Below are 19,004 nucleotides of genomic sequence, written 5' to 3'. Positions count from 1 at the left end.
TGCTTTGTTTATTATTGTTTAGACACGCTTGGCTGTCTCGCTTCCCCTGAGATGGTCGGGTGCCGGTAAAATTTCGGTCGGACTTAACAGAAAGGACGTACCTAATCGCGGTGATGGTGTTGAGCACCTCATCGACAGCCAAGACTTGACACAGGTACCTGAAGAACATATCTGGATCTTAGGTGAACATAACTCCCCGGTTCGTTTAGTCCGACTAGGTTTTTCTGAAAAGGACTGCAGACCAGTTGCTGGTTGCATTTTGTTTGGCTCAACATCAAGGCCCTGCCTTACTGCTACATTATTATCCTGGTCCATTTCTTGCAACTCCACTGGACAGTTGATTTACTGAGTCGGGTTATATCTAAACCCGTTGTTTCTTACTTCACTATTAAGATGGATGGGCAACCCGTTCAATTCTACAGCTATGCTCAAGAGCTGGCTCTCCAAACCTTCCTCCCACTACTTCGTTCACACCTCCCCACCAGCAACCCACTCTTCAACCGACTCATCGCACCTCACAATGTCCCATCACGTCACTGTCTCTTTGCTGCAACAGTTTCTCCATCAAATATAGACTCCTCCTCGATTCCGCCGGTCATTCCTGAGATCTACACCCTCCTCTTCGCCGACCGGTCGCGGCATCTTGAATCGCAAATCTGGCTCTTCAACCCTCTGATCACATATCCCCAACCCCTCTCTGCCTCAAATCAGATCCACCTCATGACTCATCTCGAATCCACGATTCTCTTTCTCAAGAACATCCAAATCCCTCAAGCGCCAGGCTGGCCTTTCTTACCAATCCTCAAGTTTGGCTGTCTGCACGAAACACTTGCCACAACGCTTCTCTCCATTGGTAATGCTAAAGGTGTTGTACGTAGACAAACTATCTGGAATCTATGGCTGGTCGAAACGGGCCCTGTGTCTAAATCGAAGAAGAAAAAGGAGTTACCAGAGGGATTCTCGATGACTAGAGTTCCGGATGAGCAGCTCGATCTCGTGCTATCTACTTCGTCTATCCCTCGACAAGCTGAAACATTGAAGCAGCAGCCAAGCGTCGGATTACTAGATCAGGATGGCAAGATGGTGGCATGGGGCTATATTGGCATCGACGCAAGTTTCGCCACGTTATACGTCTTACCCGAGTTCAGAGGCAGAGGACTCGCAAAAAGTGTTGCTGTGGAGTTGATTGGAAGGTTAGGGAGAGGAGAATTTGTGGACTTGGGGTATGATGGGAGGAGTGGGTGGGTGCATTCAGACGTCTATGAGGGGAATGAGGGGAGCGAGAGTGTGATGAGAAGTTTGGGGGGAAGGGTAGGATGGAAGAGTATCTATATGTGGATTGATTCTGAAATGTTCTAGTTCTATGTAAAGGGAAGAGAGGCGTCTACACCGTCTTCAAAGTCTATCCTTTCAATTCGGTATGTCAGTAATGACTTCCATGTGTGTTGAGTTACTCTGATCCGTGAGCTCCCTCCCTGCATACAATGCATCATGTCGACTTTTATGTGTCGGTTTCAATTTCAATACTTCCAATATCCGTCCTTCCAATACAGGTGTGCAATGCTGACTTCAAAGGTGTGATACATGACCCCGTCCATTCCTTCAATGTCCGTTCCATCGCAATGATTTGGTATCAGGAAATCCGAATGGGAATTGAGGATTACCATTGGCAGCCATGTCTTGGGCAGCATGAATACCATAGTTGCCAGTGGGGTGTTGATGATCATCCAACTGGTTGAGCGAAGTACTAATATCCTGGCCCTGGAAGTCCTGACTTGGAGTGCTTGAGACATCCGGTACATTTATATACTGTGCCTGGTTCATAGCAGGTGAGGTGTCATTGCACTGATTTGCAACATGTCGAGCGTAGCTGGGAGTATTTGGCTGTTCTGCATTCTGGGTCTGGGGAAATGACTGGCCGAATGACTCGAAGTGGCCTTCAGTAGCTAGAGCGTAGCTGAAAGGGTTTGGCTGATAGGTTTCTTGGGCCTGCGGAACCGGCTGACCGACCCACTCGAAGTGACTTCCAGCGACTTGAGCATGGTCAGCAGCATCCAAAGGATATGAGTTCTGAGCTTCTGATGCCGGCGAATAGAATCGAATCCCAAGGCCATGACGAAAGCTTGTTTTTTCTGACGAGTTTCCCTCGCACGTCTCTCCCTCAGGAACGTACTGAACAAACTCGAGGGGAGACTCAATAGTGCGAGCTCTCTTTGTACGCTTAGTAGTCTTCGCCATCGGCTCCTTCCTCCTGCTTGGTCTGCGATAAGGTGGAGTCTTGGTCTTCCTCACTGGCATCTCCTCAGTCTCATCTGCCTTGTCGGGTCGCTTGCGCTTTTCCTGGAGAGTTGCACCGATTTCTTGGATTCTCTTCTCATTCTCGGAGATCTTGTCCAGAGTTGCTTTGGTACTGGCTTGTGTGATTGCGATTTGCTTTTTGAGCTCCGCCATTCGCTCTTCGATTGAAAGGGCTGAATCTTCGGGCTCTTCCTCGTCGACTGTGGTAGCGTCATTGCCTTCGTTGCAATAGAAGCTGGCGGGGTCGTCAGTGTTGAGATCTGTATTACTGCTATTGTCTCCTGGAATGCAAGACTCTTCTTCGAAAATTTGTTGGCGATAAGTCTCGGAGCGGGTTTGGACTTGATGTTCAGTGAGTGCGATAGAGAATTCCTGATCTTGGTAGAACTGGGAGTATCGCTGGTTCTTTGGGACGTAAAATGATGGTTGAAGATCGGTCTCATCACGATTGACCAGCTGTTCGTATTGCCGACTTCCCGAAAAGTAGGGTCCTGGCTGATGGCTTGGTTCATCGAAAGACTCATAGTATTGCTGGCTTTCTAGAATCTCGTACGTCAGTTGGGACTCTTTCTCGTTTTCATAAGGCTCGCCGCTCAAATGAATTGTTGGAATGCGAGATGTTTGTTGGCCACCATTCTCGCCATTCTGTTGAGTTGCTGGGAGGCGAGTTGCAGGCTGGCGGTCTTGTTTGTAATGACGCTCAGATTTTTGCTGACCAATCGGACAGTATGTCTCAGGCTGAAGACTATTCTCATTGTTGTAAAGGTCATCGCTCTGTTGATTTGTTTGAGAGTAGGTCGCTGGTGAGCAACTGGACCGATGCTCCGTGTGTTGCAGAGAAGGAAACCCTTCCCAATCACACTTGACATTGAGCTGCCTCGCTTCGTTCGAGTCTTTTGCTTGCGAGAGAACTGACTCTTGGGAAGATGGGTGTGCAACTTGAGTGTTCATGGCGCCCGATTCGAGATATTGCCACAGCTCATCTTCAGATGCCAGCCTTCCGAGGTTGGCCCAATCTTCAAAGAGAGAATCCATGAAGTTAAAGATCACATCATTATTGCGGAAGTAGGCATCCAAGATTTGCGAGGTGTGATATGAGACTTTTGGATTAGTGAGGACTTCGCCAATGTCATTTTGACAGGAGGAAGCTCTGTCGTCTTGACCAAAGGTCTTACTTGCCTGGCCAACTAGGCTGCTGGACTCTCGGTCGCTCTGAGAAGAGCTCGATTGATCATCAAGAGTATCAGCGTCAGAGCAGTAACATGTTGCAGGGGTCGAAGTTTCAAGTGCGTCAGTCGTAAAATCCTCCTGGTCAGACTCAGAGACAGTAGCAACATCCAGAGTAGGGTCTGTCTGGGCAGCATGAAGATCGGGGTCTTGACCCGCCAAGCTGGAATTGGTAGCAAATGCATGTTTATCTGCAGTGCAGATTGACTCTGATTGGACTCGAGGTCTCTCTGACGCAGAGGTATCGTTGAGGGTGTCTGACTTGCCTATGGGATTTGCGGTATGGCTGGCCATTTTACTATTCCAACTGGATTTGAAATTGTGACTTCGTTGCAGAAAAGAAAGGGAAAGGAAGATACTGAAATATGAGAATTCAAGAGGTTGTGTATGGGACATTTGCACGACGATGCCGTTGCCATTGTTGTTCCGTCGCCAGAATTCACAATGGTAAGCCAGGAACCTCAATGCTTCGCTTCAGTGCTATTGTAAAACACCATCCTATTGTGAAGCGAGACAATCTCAGTGCACCCATAGCAACAATGGAAATGCTGAACTGATGTGCATCGAGTAATTGATCTCTGTTTGGACTTTCCCATGGGACGATGTGCATTTGGTAGATGTTCCACATCGGGGGACATTGCGACGGCCACGGCAATGATGCATGTCCCACGGAATGTTCATGCCTAGATGACACCAATTTATGAGCTTCCAAAAGTAATACTTCATCAAGTGATGATGCGTGGGCTAGCATAAAATGAAGCTAGACGATAGTGAGAATTCTGCATGGCTGAGTGAGATTGGACGAGCAGAAGGAGAAACAGCAAGAGATTTAGCCGTGGAAGCCAGGCCAAGCTAAACAAACCTTTCAAATGTATATGGGCTCTCCCCATGGTGTGCGGCTTCCTTTAAATCTGCGTGTTATCCTTCGGCGAAGTCAAACAATCAGAAATCTGTCTTTCCAGGCACAAATAGAGGTATGCGCGTGATCCAAATATGCATTCTCGCTGTTTTCTCTGCTGTCACGACTCCCAGCTGGAAGTAATAGAGCTGTACTTAGGCGTCAGGCAACTAATAGGCACTGTCTAGCAGTCGTCTAGCAGGATCCATCCACAATTGGGATCATATTCGCATTAATGAGAAAGTTGCCATGCTCCCAAATGCGCATTGTCCGCTTCGCAACCGCTCTTCGCACAAAGAACGTCGATTGTCAAATATCGGGAACAAGAGCATAGATCCTGACCGGATACAACTCTTTTGGTAGCCCCTTCTGAATCTCAGTCTTCTTGATCTTCAAACCTGCCTTCTCGAAGATGTCCCTGAATTTCTGGTCACATCTACTCGGCCTTAGATCAGCAAAATTCACCTGTTCTGTATTCCCACCAGCCACGAGATACGTACCTCGTAACACTACTATCCACTTCATCGAAACGGTCCTCTCCACTCGTACTCAGATTTTCCTTGACGATCACCAAGCCACCCTGATTAATCGCTTTCGCGCACTTCTCCAGATAAGACTGCATCTGTAAGTCTGTCAGGTGACCCAAACACCATTGATTCCAAATCAGGTCGTATTTAGCGTCGGGAGACTGCTCTGGCGACCAGTCCTCCAATCCAATGTTGAAAATCTGGCCAATACCCTCCTTGCCCTTGAGGTTGTCGGTGAATTTAGTGATAGGCTCGACGATGTCGACCGTGGTTGCAATGCCGAGAAGGAGGCCTTCTGTGATTCTACCAATTCTGAACAATTGGTCAGCTTAAACGAACTCAATGCTGTAGGAATAATGAACTGTGTTTTTTTCTACTGAGCAATGTCTGGAGAAAAGGTGGGCGAGCCGAACTAGCCATGCCCTACAGGTAGGAAGAAAGCTCACATACCCAGCACCACAATCCACCACTCTTCCCAGCTTCTTCACACTCTTCCCTCCAACTCCAAGCTTAGCTAGGAAGTTTTTTGACCCTTGCAAATCCACCTTCGAGATATAGGGAAACCCTCCTAGCATTCCGTTCACATCAGCATCGATGGATTCCCAGTACGTGAGGGCATTTTTGTGATTGATTTGTGCATCTGCCATTTTTTATTCTGGCTTTTAGGGATTTGAAACGGTCATGGAATTCTCATTGTTTTGAGTTGAATCGTGACTTCATTTTTGAAAGATGAGTGAGAAAAGGAGGTGTGGTTAAAAGGTTCGAGATCGCTCGCTTAAAATGGTACAGTAGCGCGAGGCTGATGAGTGCAAGGCTGAAAGCCTCTTCTGACGGCAAGCTCGATTTGGTGTCCAATTGCCTTGAACAGGGGGTTAAGTGGGTTATTAAAATGAAGCGTGACGGTAGGGACTGCTTTTCTTGTTCAGGTAGAAACCAAAACGAGGTAGAATAAATGTGGCTTAGGATATACATTTCTCATTAAATACTACCTGTTCCTGAAGAACGCCGTCCGTCCGAATACTCAGCCTGGTCCCATGCCAGTTGGTAATACGCAAGTCCAAGTCCGTATCCAGTACTCCATCCAAATAAGTCATTACTCTTCATCACTGCTATCCACAATGAAACCCGCCTGTACTCTCCGCCTGGTCGGTCTCGCCGCAGGAACCACATCTTCATCATCGTCCTCATCATCAATGACCATTGCAGAGGAAGTCTTGATGACTTCTGGTTCTGGAGAGACAGGACTAGGTTCCTTGGAGATCCTACGTCTCTTGGGCTGCGAAGGTCTTGTATGTGGACTTGACAATGGCGTGTCTGTTGTTCCATCTTCAGATTCAACTAGGACGTCATCTCTAGCAGCTGAAGAAGATCCTGCGCTTGCCCTGTCGGCACCATCATCGCTCTGCTCAGGGGAAGCACTCGTTCGGTTCCTTCGAATGTCTGTCGTGACGACATCATCATCTTCATCACTGTCCACGGTAATGGCGCTCGACTGCCTCTTCTTGTTCCCTTTCTCTTTGCCAACCTTTTCGCCGACATAAAGCAGATCCTTCATCTTCTCGATATTATTCCTATGCCGCATCCTCTCTTGCTCGTCACGGAAGAGACGGTTTGTCTTCTCTCGAATCTCCTGTTCCTTGGCAAAGAAAGCCGCATCGGCCTCCTCATCGTCGTCGCTGTCGACGACATACATCTCACTCTTGATCTTCCGATTCTTTTCAAGTTCTCTCTGCCTCCGTGCTTCGGCACGTGCTTTGAGCTGTTCCTCGGTCAAGCTCCTATCCTCAGCATCCTCAGCATCCTCTGTGCCTTCCTTCCTTCTGAGTCTACGCTTCTTCTTGAGTTCTTTTAGAGCGTCTGATTTTCTTGCAGTTGGTCCACCAGGTTCAAAAAGTAATTCCTCCTCTTCGTCATCATCGTCAATTCCGTCATCGTCATCAAACACCGCCCGCTTGCGAGCGGCAGTGCTTGCCGACTTGCGCTTAATGAAGTCTCCAGCTTCTTGCCCGTCATCGAAGACGGGAGGGCTGAACTCAAACTTCTTGACTAGATCAAGTGCTTCTTTCAGCTGATCACCTGACAGGCTTGATGGAATGATCCAAGAACATTCTGGATCATCCTCATCGCCAGCACGTCTGAATCCAACCAGGGTCATGAGAAGTCGCAAGTGTCCATTCTTGAACATAGCAATCTTCCGAGCGCTATTGTCGGGCTTCACCACTGTACAAAATCAGCTCGGTCTTTTATATTGGGAAGGGGTTCACTTACAGATCGAAGGGGGCTTGGGCTGTTCGACTTCAATGACAGACGTGCTCTCAGCTTCCGTAGCTGGATCCTGCTCCACGGAAGGCATAGCTGTATCCAATCCCTCCCAGCTCCTGCGCTCAACCTCGGCTTCCACAAGTTGCGACTTAGTCCATTGAATATGTTCTCCTTCGTTCCGATCCAGCATCGCACCAACGACGATTCCAATTTGATCTTCCCATTCTCGTCCTCCTTTGACCTCGAGTTCAGCTGCAGCTCTTGGCTTTGAAGCCACAGTCTGCTTCTCATATCCGTATTCGAGATAGTGAGCCGTGCTATTGATTTTGGAGAACAGCATCTCTACAACCAACTCAGGGCGTTCCTGAAGCTTCTTTGTGCACTTCCGTATGAGTTGCTTGACCAATTCATCCCATTCCTTGAAAGAGCTTGACTGCGAGTCTAGACCTTCTGGGCCTTTAATCATCTTATGCAGAAGAGCAATGATATCAACTCTGAAGAGCATGACACTCATCTCCTGTTTGAAAGCAACCCGATAGAAGAATCGATGGCATCGTTTTAACTGTGCTGCTTTGAGATCGTTGTAGTATGCTGTGAATGTGACGAATGTGTCGATGCATCCTTGGGTCACGAATCTCGAACTGAAGCGTTTGAAGTCGAATTTTCGTTCGCCCGAAACTCGCTCTGCTCTTGCTTCATCTTCCCCATCCGACTCATCTACAATATCATCATCCGCTCCATCTTCACCTGCTGCTCGGGCAGCTTTCTTCTTGCGCCTTATCCTCCTCCGTGATCTCACTTGCATGTCCGTGTTTTGTTTGGAGTACTGTTCTAAGATTCGAAGGTAATTGTGTGCAAGCTCCGTACAAGAATCAAGATAGCCAAACCCTTGGTCTTTGTAGGTCCTGGTAATATTTGCAACTCTGTCGTGTGTCGTCTCCTCATAAAATATGCGATTGAGAATATTTTCGGCAATTTCTTGATCCTCCTCAAGAGGTGATTCGGACATTTCTTGAACAGTGAGAAGAATCTGAGTGAAGCACTTCATTGTTGCACTCAAATCTGCCCATGCCTTATTCTCGTATGTGAAATCCATGGTTCTGTTGAGAGTGACAAACATTTCCTGATTCAGTACAGTCGCCACGAGCGAGTAGTTATCCAAATCTTCTGGCGCAGAAGGCTTTTTCGAGGCTTTCTTGTTTCGTCGCCGAACGCGTTCCGCCTCTAAAAACCAGGACACGAGGAAGAAGAATTGTCTCGGGTGATATTCCATAATGCGCTCTGCCTCTCGGTCGATAGCTTTACGAATGTTATTGAAAAGTGGATTGAAGCCCGAGTCCAAGAAGTCTTCTACGAATGATCGGAGATGTTTGTTCGCTTGTGCATTCAGCATGACTGGTGTGTCAAAGTCCAGCGGGCCATTTTCGCCTTTTGGTGCTCTCCTCGGCGGCTTGAACTTCTTCGTGCTGTCCATCTTGGCGAGAGTTCGTGTACCGTCTAGCAGAGCGGCCTGTCCGGAGATTGTAGTCATTTTTGCGTCCTCCCTCTGCATCCATACCATGGTACCAAATCGATTATGCCTTGTGGGAGCATTTGTCTGGTATCCTCTCAACATAGCAGCTTCTTTTTTCCTCAGCATCGCTAATTCGTTCATATTGCTGTTGTCGGCTTTCCGTTCGTCCATGAACAATTTCTCGATGTCCACACCCTTGATTAAATGGAAAAGAATATCTAAAACCACCACATCTTGGGTATTGAAGTCTTCTCCCATCGTAGACGAGACTGTCAGTAGCAAGTGAAATATATCTTGGTAGTCGAATGCGGCGATAGTCGCTGATCTCGATATCTCAGCCTCGTCACCATCATATTGCACATTCGGAGGCGGTGCAATCTGCGCAATGTTCCGTAGAAAGTACAACAGTAATTTGATGATTCCTTCATCCCTAGTACTCCGGTCTCCCATATTCTCCGCCATCGATGGCAATGCAGATCTCACTGCCGTATGTAGGATTCTCGCCCCATCGAAGTTGATAATCGAACGTTTGTATCCCAGCTGTGCGATTTGCAGGTACGGAATGTGCCGATGGTGGTTGACAGTCATCTCCTGAGTACTCCTCTCTAAAGGCCATGTCAACGGTACCAGTAGTTCCAGACAGGCCAGGGCAATCTTAGACTTCAGTCTATCCTCCGTAGCGTTTTCTTGCCATGCGGCAAGAATCTGAAGAAGATCTCCTCCAACAAGATTCGACTCCGCCAGACATCGTGCAACGTCCAATCGATTCGCTTTTTCGTCGTAGAGTTTCAACCATTTCTTCAAGTCGCGCAGACAGGCCAGCGCATCGTCTCCAAGAACGTATCGACCATCTTCGTCCGCACCACTTCCTCCTAACTAGACGCGTCTGTCAGTCTCGAGCGTCAACACAGCAAGAAAGAATATTCCACTTACAGCCGTAACAAGACTCGAAACATATGCCCTGACCTCAGGGTCGACAACATCTCGATTTCCATCAGCCAATTCCATAATGCGTCGATAGTTGCTGGAATTGTCCAAAACTGTGTAAATACTCGAAAAACGGCTTTACGCGTATCTGAAGTTGCAGCGACGCGCACCCCTGCACGCCCCTAATGTCTTAGATTCTCTAGCGCTCCCGCTCTTGAGCCGAAGCTAAGCTTCACCTCGGTAAGATTATATGGGGAATATCAACATCCATCCTTCCCTCTTACAGCCTTTCCTCCTTGACACTTTCTCCGTCCCAACGCTCAATCGACAAAATGATTACGCCTATACTGAGAAAGAGCCTGACACAAGGTGCCCGCCACACTAGATGCTTCAGTTCAAGCCCAATGCTTGCGGCGCAGGAAGTTAAGAGGCTTGGTGTTGTTGGCGCCGGGCAGATGGTACATCTATTTCCTGGCTTTAATCCGCCGAAAACAATTGCTAATACCTATGAAGGGCTTGGGAATAGCACTTGTAGCTGCGCAGAAGGCTGGAGTACCTGTAACTCTAGTAGACACCAACCAGGCGTCAATAGACAAAGGTTTTGCCTTCGCCGGTGCGTTCTCCTCCCCCTACAGTCCTCTAGATAACCCCACTAAGTCATCCCTTTTAGACAAATTGCTCGCCAAAGATGTCTCTAAGCAACGAATCACCCAATCCGAGTCCGATACCATCCGTGAGCTGCTTAAACCTTCCACAACCATGGATTCCCTCTCCGAAGTAGACTTCGTCATCGAAGCCGTTCCTGAGATCCCCTCTCTGAAATTCAGCATTTTCTCCTCCCTAGCGCAAATATGTCCACCACACGCGATCCTTGCTACAAACACCTCTTCGATATCTATAACGAAGATTGCCGCTTCGACGACCAAGGATCCAACAGATACAAGTGCTAGCTCGAGGGTTATATCCACACATTTCATGAACCCGGTGCCGATTCAGAAAGGTGTAGAGATTATTACAGGCTTGCAAACAAGCCAATCGACGATCGATACAGCGATTGCGTTTTGCAAAGCAATGGGAAAGATCCCATCTCAATCTGCGGATTCGCCTGGATTCCTTGCGAATCGCATCCTGATGCCGTATATCAATGAGGCTATCATCTGCTTGGAAACCGGTGTTGGGAAGCGAGATGACATCGATGCTATCATGAAGAATGGAACAAATGTCCCTATGGGTCCATTGCAGCTGGCAGATTTTATTGGTATCGACACGTGTTTAGCGATCATGAAGGTACTGCATGAGGAGACAGGAGACTCAAAATATAGGCCTAGTGTACTGTTAGGCAAGATGGTTGACGCTGGCTGGTTGGGCAAGAAGAGTGGTAAAGGGTAAGTTGCTCTGTTCTTTACCGATGTGACAATGTCGCTGACCTCATCCAGATTCTACGACTATTAGATCATTCAGCAAGAAGTCGAAAAGACAAATGTAGCAAGGGAAAAAGTTATTATGATGGCCCCAGTACCCAGCTAGCTACACCGTAGATCCCTACTCATTCCTTCTACTGTGCCATGAATGACCATGAGACCCCATCTAAGAAGTCAAACAAGCCCTTTCCATTCCAACCCGATGTTAACACTTCCACCACTAAACCTTCGCGCCTTCTCACTGTTCCTCACGATTTCCTCTCCTTGGACTTCACATCATCTCGATCACCTAACAATTCAGATGAGATCACCACCCAGTCTCTGACTTACAGCGAAAATCAACCAGTCAATCAATCAACAGAATCAATCACCTTAGAAAATATGTAAAAAGAAAAAGAAGATTGGAAGACCAGGGTATTGGAACTCATCAGAACCAGAAAGACAAATTTCGTAGCACAAGAAAGACTAAAACTATCTACAGCTGTAAAAGTAAAGGTTCAGAACCAAAAAAACGAAGACACCACCAGAAGGAGAAGAAAACAGTACTCGGGCCAGTCAAAAAGCGATAGAGGCCAGCCCTATACCGAAATTCGACGCATGAGTGTGTTGTGGTGTCTTGTACAAGGAAATAAAGTGAATCAAAAAATATACACAAAAATAGAGCCCGGATTTCCATCCACAGTCGAGCTAGCCCAGTTCATGACATGGGAATAGCTCGAGATTTTCTCATTCGCAAGCAAGGAGTGGGTTCGTCCAACGGAGGTTGAGAGCTGACCTGCTTGCGAATAGGCTTATTACAACCAACTGCATCAATCAGGAGAAGAAGAAGAGTGAAGAGTGAAGAGTGACGAAGGTGTCGTTGTCGAGAATTTTTGTTGAAAGGAAAGGTTCAAAGAGCGTTTAGTTACTCCTAGTTGCCGTCTCTTTTCTTTTCCACCCGGTATCCATCTTGATCTGAGAGGGACAGGCTTCCCAGAAGTTACTCAAATACAAGCCGGCATTGTGGTCAGGTGTGGGACGAAGTCGAAGTAGAGGCGACAGGCGAGGGGAATACTAAATCGCTGGTATCGGGAAAAGTACTACGCTCCTCAACGACAAAGATGTCGGCGATGGAGCGGTGAAGGGTACGGCTTGTGCAGAGTATCAATTGATTGATTGATTTTGTAGGTGTAGCTTGGTAGGCAGGAAGGTAGGCAGACAGGTAAATGTCCAACTTGACGCTCGGAACGCCGAAGTGTGATGCTTTCGTAACCAAAAGAAAATATTTGTCGTTGTTCGGATATAGTGCGAAACAAAACTCCACCCAGGGAATGTTAAACAAAAACTTTGCATGCAGTAAAGTAGAGCTGATTGAAACGATTTGGAATAAGCATCGTCAAGTGTCGTCGTCGATGGTTGATTGTTCTGCACTGGTGGAATGCATGAAACCTAGGAACTCGCTTGCGGTCTTGGCAATTTTAGCTTTCATTCCACCACGTTCTGGGTGTCACCGCGTCTGTTCGTCTCTTCTATGGACTCTCGAAAGTCGCCGGGATCTCAAAGCTTCTCTTGCGCTTTTGCCCAGTGTCATATTCTAACGGTCTCAAATACGACGCTTCTTCGTTGTTTCTGACTTGTTGTTGCTGCTGGTCATCGACATGGCTCTGTCCTTGGCTGTTGTGGTCCCCATTGCTGTGCCCCTGGCTGAAATCTCTATCGCTCTGTTGGGTACGAACAGGACTGAGATTCGAATTGTACGCATTTGAAAAGTCTTGCGGTGGAGCCATTGGAGCAGAGAGCTGCGGGATGTTGTAGTCCCGGTTTGCATGTGTTCCATCCACGGGAGTTCGTGGCAGAGAGAAATCTACAGGCGCGGTTAAAGGCGCGCTTGCATAACCGCCAGTAAAAGCATGAGCGAAAGAGCTGCTGCGAGGAGTGATGCCCTGTGGTGAGTGGCTCTGGTTTGGAATGATACGGTATTGGTTTCTGAGGTCCAATCCGGGTGGGAAAGCTGCCGACGACGCACGAAGACGCGACATCGAAGAGGAAGCACCGCCGTGCGAGGGAGGGTATGTCATGTGAGTTGGTGAGCTTTGGATGTTCGAGCCTGTGAGCAAGAGTAAGTTAGCACGTGAGATCTTCGTCAGGGGCTGAAACCCGTTTTAGATCTGGTTTTGGGACGAACCTGAGTATGAGTTTCCATCGTACTGGTGCGCATTAACGGCGCTACTGCTCATTTGCTCTGGTTGATACACGGACTGCTGGCGACCGCTTAATTGAGGACTAGGCTGCCCCGTTTGGTAACTATTGTAGTCTAGTGTTTCTCCTTTCCACGACATACTTGATCTCAAGGGAGACTGAATAGTATCAGATCTTGCTCTTGACATCGTTTCGCGCAGCTGCAGAGGTTGAAGGGGTCGAACATGCTGTCTCGAGTGAGAAAGCGCTTGATAGCTATTCTGGCGATCAAACGGATTTGAACTTCGAGGGCCGGAGCTCATCGGACTCGAGAGGTGGCTCGAGTAGTACCTGTCCTGAGAATTCATTGATAAAGGAGACAGGATGTCCGGAGAACCCATCGATCCTCCAGAAAATCCAACATGGCCGAAAGCTGGGCTCAGACCAGTAGGTGACATGTGGTCCTCGTTGTCGCTCCTTCTCATTGTATCCACCATGAGTGGTCGCATCATATGGTCGGCGTATCCTGGGACGAAGTCCACAGGCGATTGCATCGGGGTCCCAACACCATGGACAGCGCCGTAGGGTGAGTGCAGAGCTTGCACATTGTCAAAATCATCTGGGACAGCACGCATCTTCATCATGCGCTCCCGGTCGTCCGCTGTTAGTCGCTTTATTTTTGCGCGTCTGCTCTTCATCAGTTTCTGATCCAAAACAACATTGATGCAATACCTACCGATTTTGGAACCAAACTTGGACCTGGCGAGGGCTTAAACCAGGAATCTCCCGAGAGAGTCTTTCTCGGTGAGCCGCGTCAGGATGCGCCTGCTTCGCAAACTCACTCATCAAAAACCGAGTTTGTTGATGTGTAAGTCTGATAGTTGGGTAAGGTTATGTTCCAAACGGGGACATAGGTGTCGACTTACCTAAATCTTTTCATTTTTCTACGCTCCGCTCGACGCTCAGCAGCTGTCTGTGGCGGAGCTCCCTCCTCCACCTCTGCATCAATCATATCATCATCATCATCAAGCTCGTCATCCTCGTCTTTAATATCCCCCTCGGCGCCTCCGCTTTCATTGTTGGGTAGTGTGCTTTGTTGTACTGGTGCGCTTGAGGCAGAGCTCAGTGGGTTCGATCCAAGAGATCCCAGGGACAATGCTGTGGATTCCGTGGAAACCAGGGATTCATCGCGCGTATGGTTATTTGCTGGACGATTGCAGTCCCCTGGTGCCGAATCTGGCCGTTCTATGATTGGTAAAGTCTGCTGGGCTTCCTGTCTTAATGGTCCAAGGCTGTGTCTGTGCTCCAATGCCGGCCTTTCGCTTCCCGAATGTTGTTTTTGGCCATTATCTGTTGCGTTCGATGAGCTCGTTTGGTTATATGATGGCTGTATTAAACCACTGTCACCGGGAAGAGGGAACGTTGAGTACTGTTGTCGCCAGTCTGGCTGCGCCGGCAATGGATCAAAGTTCGACATGCGGGAAGACGCGACGTTTTGATATAAGGCCTCGAGCTTGCTGGAAGACCAAGTGTTCCGTCCTGAATCGAATGGCCGTGTGACAAGCATTGAGAGAAGAACTGGTGGCGTGTGTTGATACAACAAGTCGTGGACTATGATGACCTAGTCGTGTAGATACTGAAAGCTCAGATCTCTGGTCGAGGCTGAAAGGAGGCCAGCGAGTTTGTGATATCTCGAGCCTTGGAATAAACGAAAGTGAGGGCTGCTGAGAACAATGGCTGATCACGGACCAGAGGAGAACATATGGCCTATCGAAGGCAGGTTTGGTTGTGTAGTCGAGGCCTGCCTAGAAAGAATGAAAGAAGGGTGGTGGTGAAGCTCTTCTCAAGTTTTGGGAAAGTGTAGAAGAAATGTAAAAGCAGATCGTCCCAACGCAGTAATTTGATTTCGGTCCCTAAGTAGATAAGGCTGTCCAGATCCCTCCACGGCGTGATCTAAGGTGGATCAGACTGCCAGACTTTCGACTCTGGGCGTGCTTCAGAACGCGTATTGTAGCCGAAAAGGGTCGATAGCTTGGGGGTGAGAGTTCACAGACCACACGGTCTATATTTGAGATGAAGCGGCGGGGCAAGTGCTGTTCAAGGATGAGTTGGGTTCTTAAACAGTTGTGGCGAGTGTCCTGCGTCGTCCAAATGAAGGGCAAATTGCTTGCTGGCTTTATGACGTGCGGCGGAGTCCGTTTTGGGATTTCTGAAGATCCTGTACAGAGGGGACAGGATCCGCTGCCAGCTTGATTTTCCACGTTCGATCGACGAGCGTCGGATGATATAAAGCAAGATTGAAGGGAGTTGATCTGATGCCTGGCTTATGATCACCATTAAAACAAGGGCACTGGACCCGAGAAGCGCCCTGTAGCCCTCGACCAGATTCTTTGGACTAGCAAGCCAGCCCCTGCTTATGCAGACCAGGAGAGAAGCGTACCGCTGCTGAGAAATATCAGCAGTCTCTAGACCCTCTCGTACAATACCAAGTCAGGCGCGGTTCCACACCGGAGAATTTCTGGTGCTGAGGAAGATGAGTACAGGGCTTGCACGGTGACCCCTGGCAGTTGTGTGAGAGTTCGCAGCTCAAACTTTAGACGACAGGGCAAATCATTACGCACGTCCAGAAACAGTTGTATTGGGGTCGTTTGGCGGGGAAGCCCAAGTGAGCAACAGTAGCAGCATGTCGCGCATGAAAAGCTGCCTGGCTATCAAGAAACTCAGGACTTAGCCACAAAAGAGAGAATGATATCCAGACAAGAAGAGAGAGGGGCTACCCGGCTCAATGACTAGTGCGGGTGTGGCAGCCCTTGTTACTGGTGTGGGGAACAGCAAATGGCAGAGGAGGCAGCTCGAAGACAAGCAGCCACACGAAGAGGATTGTATCGAGGATGTTGCAGGGCAAGATGAGGTGTGACGGGGGGAGGCCTGGTGCCGGCTCTATCGTCCGATGCTGGAGGGAGAAAGCCGCCAGAATGGACCAACAGCATCTTGCGAGCAAAGTAGGTTCAGGGGAGGGGACGGCTTGTTCGCGAGGTGCATCGATCTCGATTACCCTGGTACTGCAGTGCAGTTGGTACAGTACTAGATGGTACATCGAACAGCTAATCGACATTAGGAGGTGGAGGTACAGTAGCTTACCAGAGACTGCACTGATGAAGGACGTCGACGTGTTACAAAACACGCAGGCAGGCAGTCGAAGCGAAGGGATATGATGGAGCCTGGAGGCAGGACAGCCTGGGTCTAGCTCTCGGCTTCCGGGCGCCAGCCATTATTATTATTGGACTCCAGAGACTGCGAGGCTGTTCTTCTGCGGGCCAACGCAGAGCCGTTGTCACAACGAGGGTGAGGGTCTCGAGAGGATGGAGGTCAGGTAGGGATACCGGTGCCAAGCGAGTACTAGGTGAAGGACAGCGGCAGAGCAGCGGGCAGGGACAGGGACCAGGATAGGGAACAGGCAAAGGGCAGGGAGCTTACTACCCAGAACGTCTTCGAGAACGATTCGATTCATATCGACTCGAGAACGTGACATCCCTACCCGAATTACCTTTACAGCACAGCGCAGTACTGCCATCTCATCGTCGGGATCACTTTGTCGGGAATGATGGTGGGCTGGGAAGGCCGACTCTCAGACAGCCCAGCCCAGCTCTCAGAATGGCATGTCCTGGATTCAACATGCGAATCCGGGACGGAGCCGAAAAAGCCCTAAGCTTCTCCAGTATCTCGGTCGAGTCAAGGCAAGCCAGCGGAAATGCTGCCGGTAACGAAGTCTGCTCATACATGTTCCTTTCGGAGCAGAAATAGGAACAGGGCAGGTAGGGAAAAAGGCCTCGGTTACACCACGTCGTTACTCGCTCGCTGGCTTGCTTGCTGCCAACAAGAGAATCCTTAATCCTGCCATGCTGGGGATAAACTGTCTGGAGTAATGCACAATGCACTGGGTGCCGTGCATATGTTCGGAGCGGTGCGGTGCGGTAAAGGATAGAGTTCGATAGGGTAGTTAAGCAGGCAGATCAGAGCCATGCGAGCCAGAGGACCCGACCTACGGCCTTCAGGTTGAAATCAGCAGCAAGCTATTCTGTCGAAGGTTCCAAGAGCCTTTCTGTCACCAGTACAGTAGTGACCAGGCTGGATGGATATAACTTCGTAATGGAGATGTGTGGTCAGGGTGGGGGTGCCTGCATCGATATCTGGCTGGACTGGGGTTTTTGGGACACTAGCTCTCGCAACATCGGCCGTAGAAGGACTAGAAAGAAGCCATAGAAGGCTTGGGCATAGGGTTGGGCTTGCAGCCGCTGGTCTGTTCTCCCCAGCCAGTTCGCCAGCAACTCATTTCTGCCGCAGAGGAGAGGAGATGAAGTGACGTGCGGTGGGCGGTGTCTCTCCTCTCCGCCCTTGTTTTTCCATGTTTTTCCGGCCAGAGGAGTCGACGACAATTCTTGTCTGGTTCTGATGGGGCCGAATTACTGGCGACGTCGACGGCTCAGGCTCAGGCACAGGCTCAGGCTCAGTTTCAGGACAACTGGGATGGCATGGACGGGAGGCGAGACTGCTCCCTACCTATAGGTACCAACAGTACAGGTATAATAAGGCAAGGTACTGTACCTAGGTACCTAGGTAAATTTACCTAGGCGAGCTAGGTCATACAGCCCCTCCATGGCTACTTACCTAGGTACGGTACGGAGGTAAGTTAGGCTGGGCGTGAGCTACAGTAGAAGCTGTTTGGGTGGGCGGGGCCGTAAGCGACGCTGAGACGAGACGGCAGCGCAGCGCAGCCCAGCGCAGTGCATAGAACGGCCAGAGCCAGAGCCAGAGCCAGAGCCAGAGCCAGAGCCAGTCTGGTGGTGCTACAAGCTAAAAGCATGCTGCCTAGCATGGCCGTAACTTTACCTCTTTACCTCGCTACAGTATTAAATTTACTATTTACCTTAACTATTTGACCAGACCGTGCCTTGGACTCCTTGTCCCTGTCTGGATTCTACCTACTACTGTAGAGTAGAATAATCTCCCATCTCTCACTCCGTAAGGTCTGCGTTTGGCTCGTCCATGTCCATGTCCATGTCCATGTCCATGCTCTTAGCAGCCTCACAAAATAGCTGCTGCCCTACCGGCGGATCTCGCACCGAGGACCGAAATCTCTCGGACATCAAATGCAGTATCGGTATCAGTATCATCACTGGATGACTTCTACAGTTCTACTTGTCTTGTTCTGTTCCGTGCTGCTCCGTGCTGCTGCACTGCACTGCACTGCACTCTTATCTGTACGTCGCCAGTGCAGAGCTGTTCCGGTCTCTGCGAGTATCTCGTATCGTGCCTGGAGGTGCCTGAAAACACCGCCAGCCTCTACTCATGTGCGTCACGGAAACCTTCTTTTCACGGAGGTACGGTCCATGGACTGATCACGGATCACTACTGATCAGGTTCGCAGATCTGCACAGAGTCCGCAACGCACGCCCTCACGCACGCACGCACGCACGCACGAGTACCGAGGCGCCGTACCCGTTCGTCGCTAGTTCAAACGCCTAGCCACAGGGTCCTGCTGGTCTGGCACAGTGAGACAGTAGTAGTGCACTGGAGATAGACTTCAGATGAGATCGTCTGTGCGGTCGGTGAGCATCATGATTTCCAGCCCATCTCCCATGAGTCCCATCCCTCCCGCGCCCGCCCCTCCTCTCATCTCATCACTACTGTACTCCGTAGGTAAATTACTACTGTACTTCACCATAATCCCGAACTTTAGATGTCGGCCAGAGACCTCCCTGTCGCCCCGACCG

The 19,004-nt window shown here is 49.3% G+C and overlaps 6 protein-coding genes across 6 annotated transcripts; 2 read left to right on the top strand and 4 right to left on the bottom strand.

The window, feature by feature from the left end:
- The first annotated feature begins 143 nt into the window (after positions 1-143).
- On the top strand, positions 144-1,773 carry ONS95_013051 (uncharacterized protein). The gene is made up of 2 exons (XM_058506681.1): positions 144-1,418; positions 1,576-1,773. The coding sequence occupies exon 1, from the start codon at positions 394-396 to the stop codon at positions 1,357-1,359; it is 966 nt and encodes a 321-aa protein (XP_058357411.1). The 5' UTR covers positions 144-393; the 3' UTR covers positions 1,360-1,418; positions 1,576-1,773.
- On the bottom strand, positions 1,603-3,961 carry ONS95_013050 (uncharacterized protein; the record flags this gene model as incomplete). Its single annotated transcript, XM_058506680.1, has 1 exon — positions 1,603-3,961. The coding sequence occupies exon 1, from the start codon at positions 3,919-3,921 to the stop codon at positions 1,603-1,605; it is 2,319 nt and encodes a 772-aa protein (XP_058357410.1). The 5' UTR covers positions 3,922-3,961.
- A 131-nt stretch (positions 3,962-4,092) lies between these two features.
- On the bottom strand, positions 4,093-5,690 carry ONS95_013049 (uncharacterized protein). The gene is made up of 4 exons (XM_058506679.1): positions 5,401-5,690; positions 4,924-5,262; positions 4,388-4,859; positions 4,093-4,285 (listed from the first exon to the last, which is right to left on the bottom strand). Exons 1-3 carry the CDS (start codon positions 5,595-5,597, stop codon positions 4,733-4,735), a joined length of 663 nt encoding a protein of 220 aa, XP_058357409.1. The 5' UTR covers positions 5,598-5,690; the 3' UTR covers positions 4,093-4,285; positions 4,388-4,732.
- Positions 5,691-5,849: 159 nt separating this feature from the next.
- Positions 5,850-9,787, bottom strand: TOF1 (Topoisomerase 1-associated factor 1). Its single transcript, XM_058506678.1, has 3 exons — positions 9,659-9,787; positions 7,219-9,601; positions 5,850-7,170 (listed from the first exon to the last, which is right to left on the bottom strand). The coding sequence occupies exons 1-3, from the start codon at positions 9,731-9,733 to the stop codon at positions 6,044-6,046; spliced, it is 3,585 nt and encodes a 1,194-aa protein (XP_058357408.1). The 5' UTR covers positions 9,734-9,787; the 3' UTR covers positions 5,850-6,043.
- Positions 9,788-9,984: 197 nt separating this feature from the next.
- On the top strand, positions 9,985-11,104 carry ONS95_013047 (uncharacterized protein; the record flags this gene model as incomplete). Its single annotated transcript, XM_058506677.1, has 4 exons — positions 9,985-10,110; positions 10,166-10,265; positions 10,323-11,037; positions 11,089-11,104. The coding sequence occupies 4 exons, from the start codon at positions 9,985-9,987 to the stop codon at positions 11,102-11,104; spliced, it is 957 nt and encodes a 318-aa protein (XP_058357407.1).
- Positions 11,105-12,581: 1,477 nt separating this feature from the next.
- ONS95_013046 (uncharacterized protein) lies at positions 12,582-14,797 on the bottom strand (the record flags this gene model as incomplete). The annotated part of the gene is made up of 4 exons (XM_058506676.1): positions 12,582-13,159; positions 13,238-13,917; positions 13,967-14,104; positions 14,157-14,797. 4 exons carry the CDS (start codon positions 14,795-14,797, stop codon positions 12,582-12,584), a joined length of 2,037 nt encoding a protein of 678 aa, XP_058357406.1.
- Positions 14,798-19,004: the final 4,207 nt, after the last annotated feature.

Source organism: Cadophora gregata, assembly GCF_030347475.1.
Source record: "Cadophora gregata isolate MNR1 chromosome Unknown scaffold_7, whole genome shotgun sequence".
Lineage (NCBI taxonomy): Eukaryota > Fungi > Ascomycota > Leotiomycetes > Helotiales > Ploettnerulaceae > Cadophora > Cadophora gregata.
Note: the sequence above shows the minus strand (reverse complement) of the source record. Positions and strands in the feature narration are given on the sequence as shown.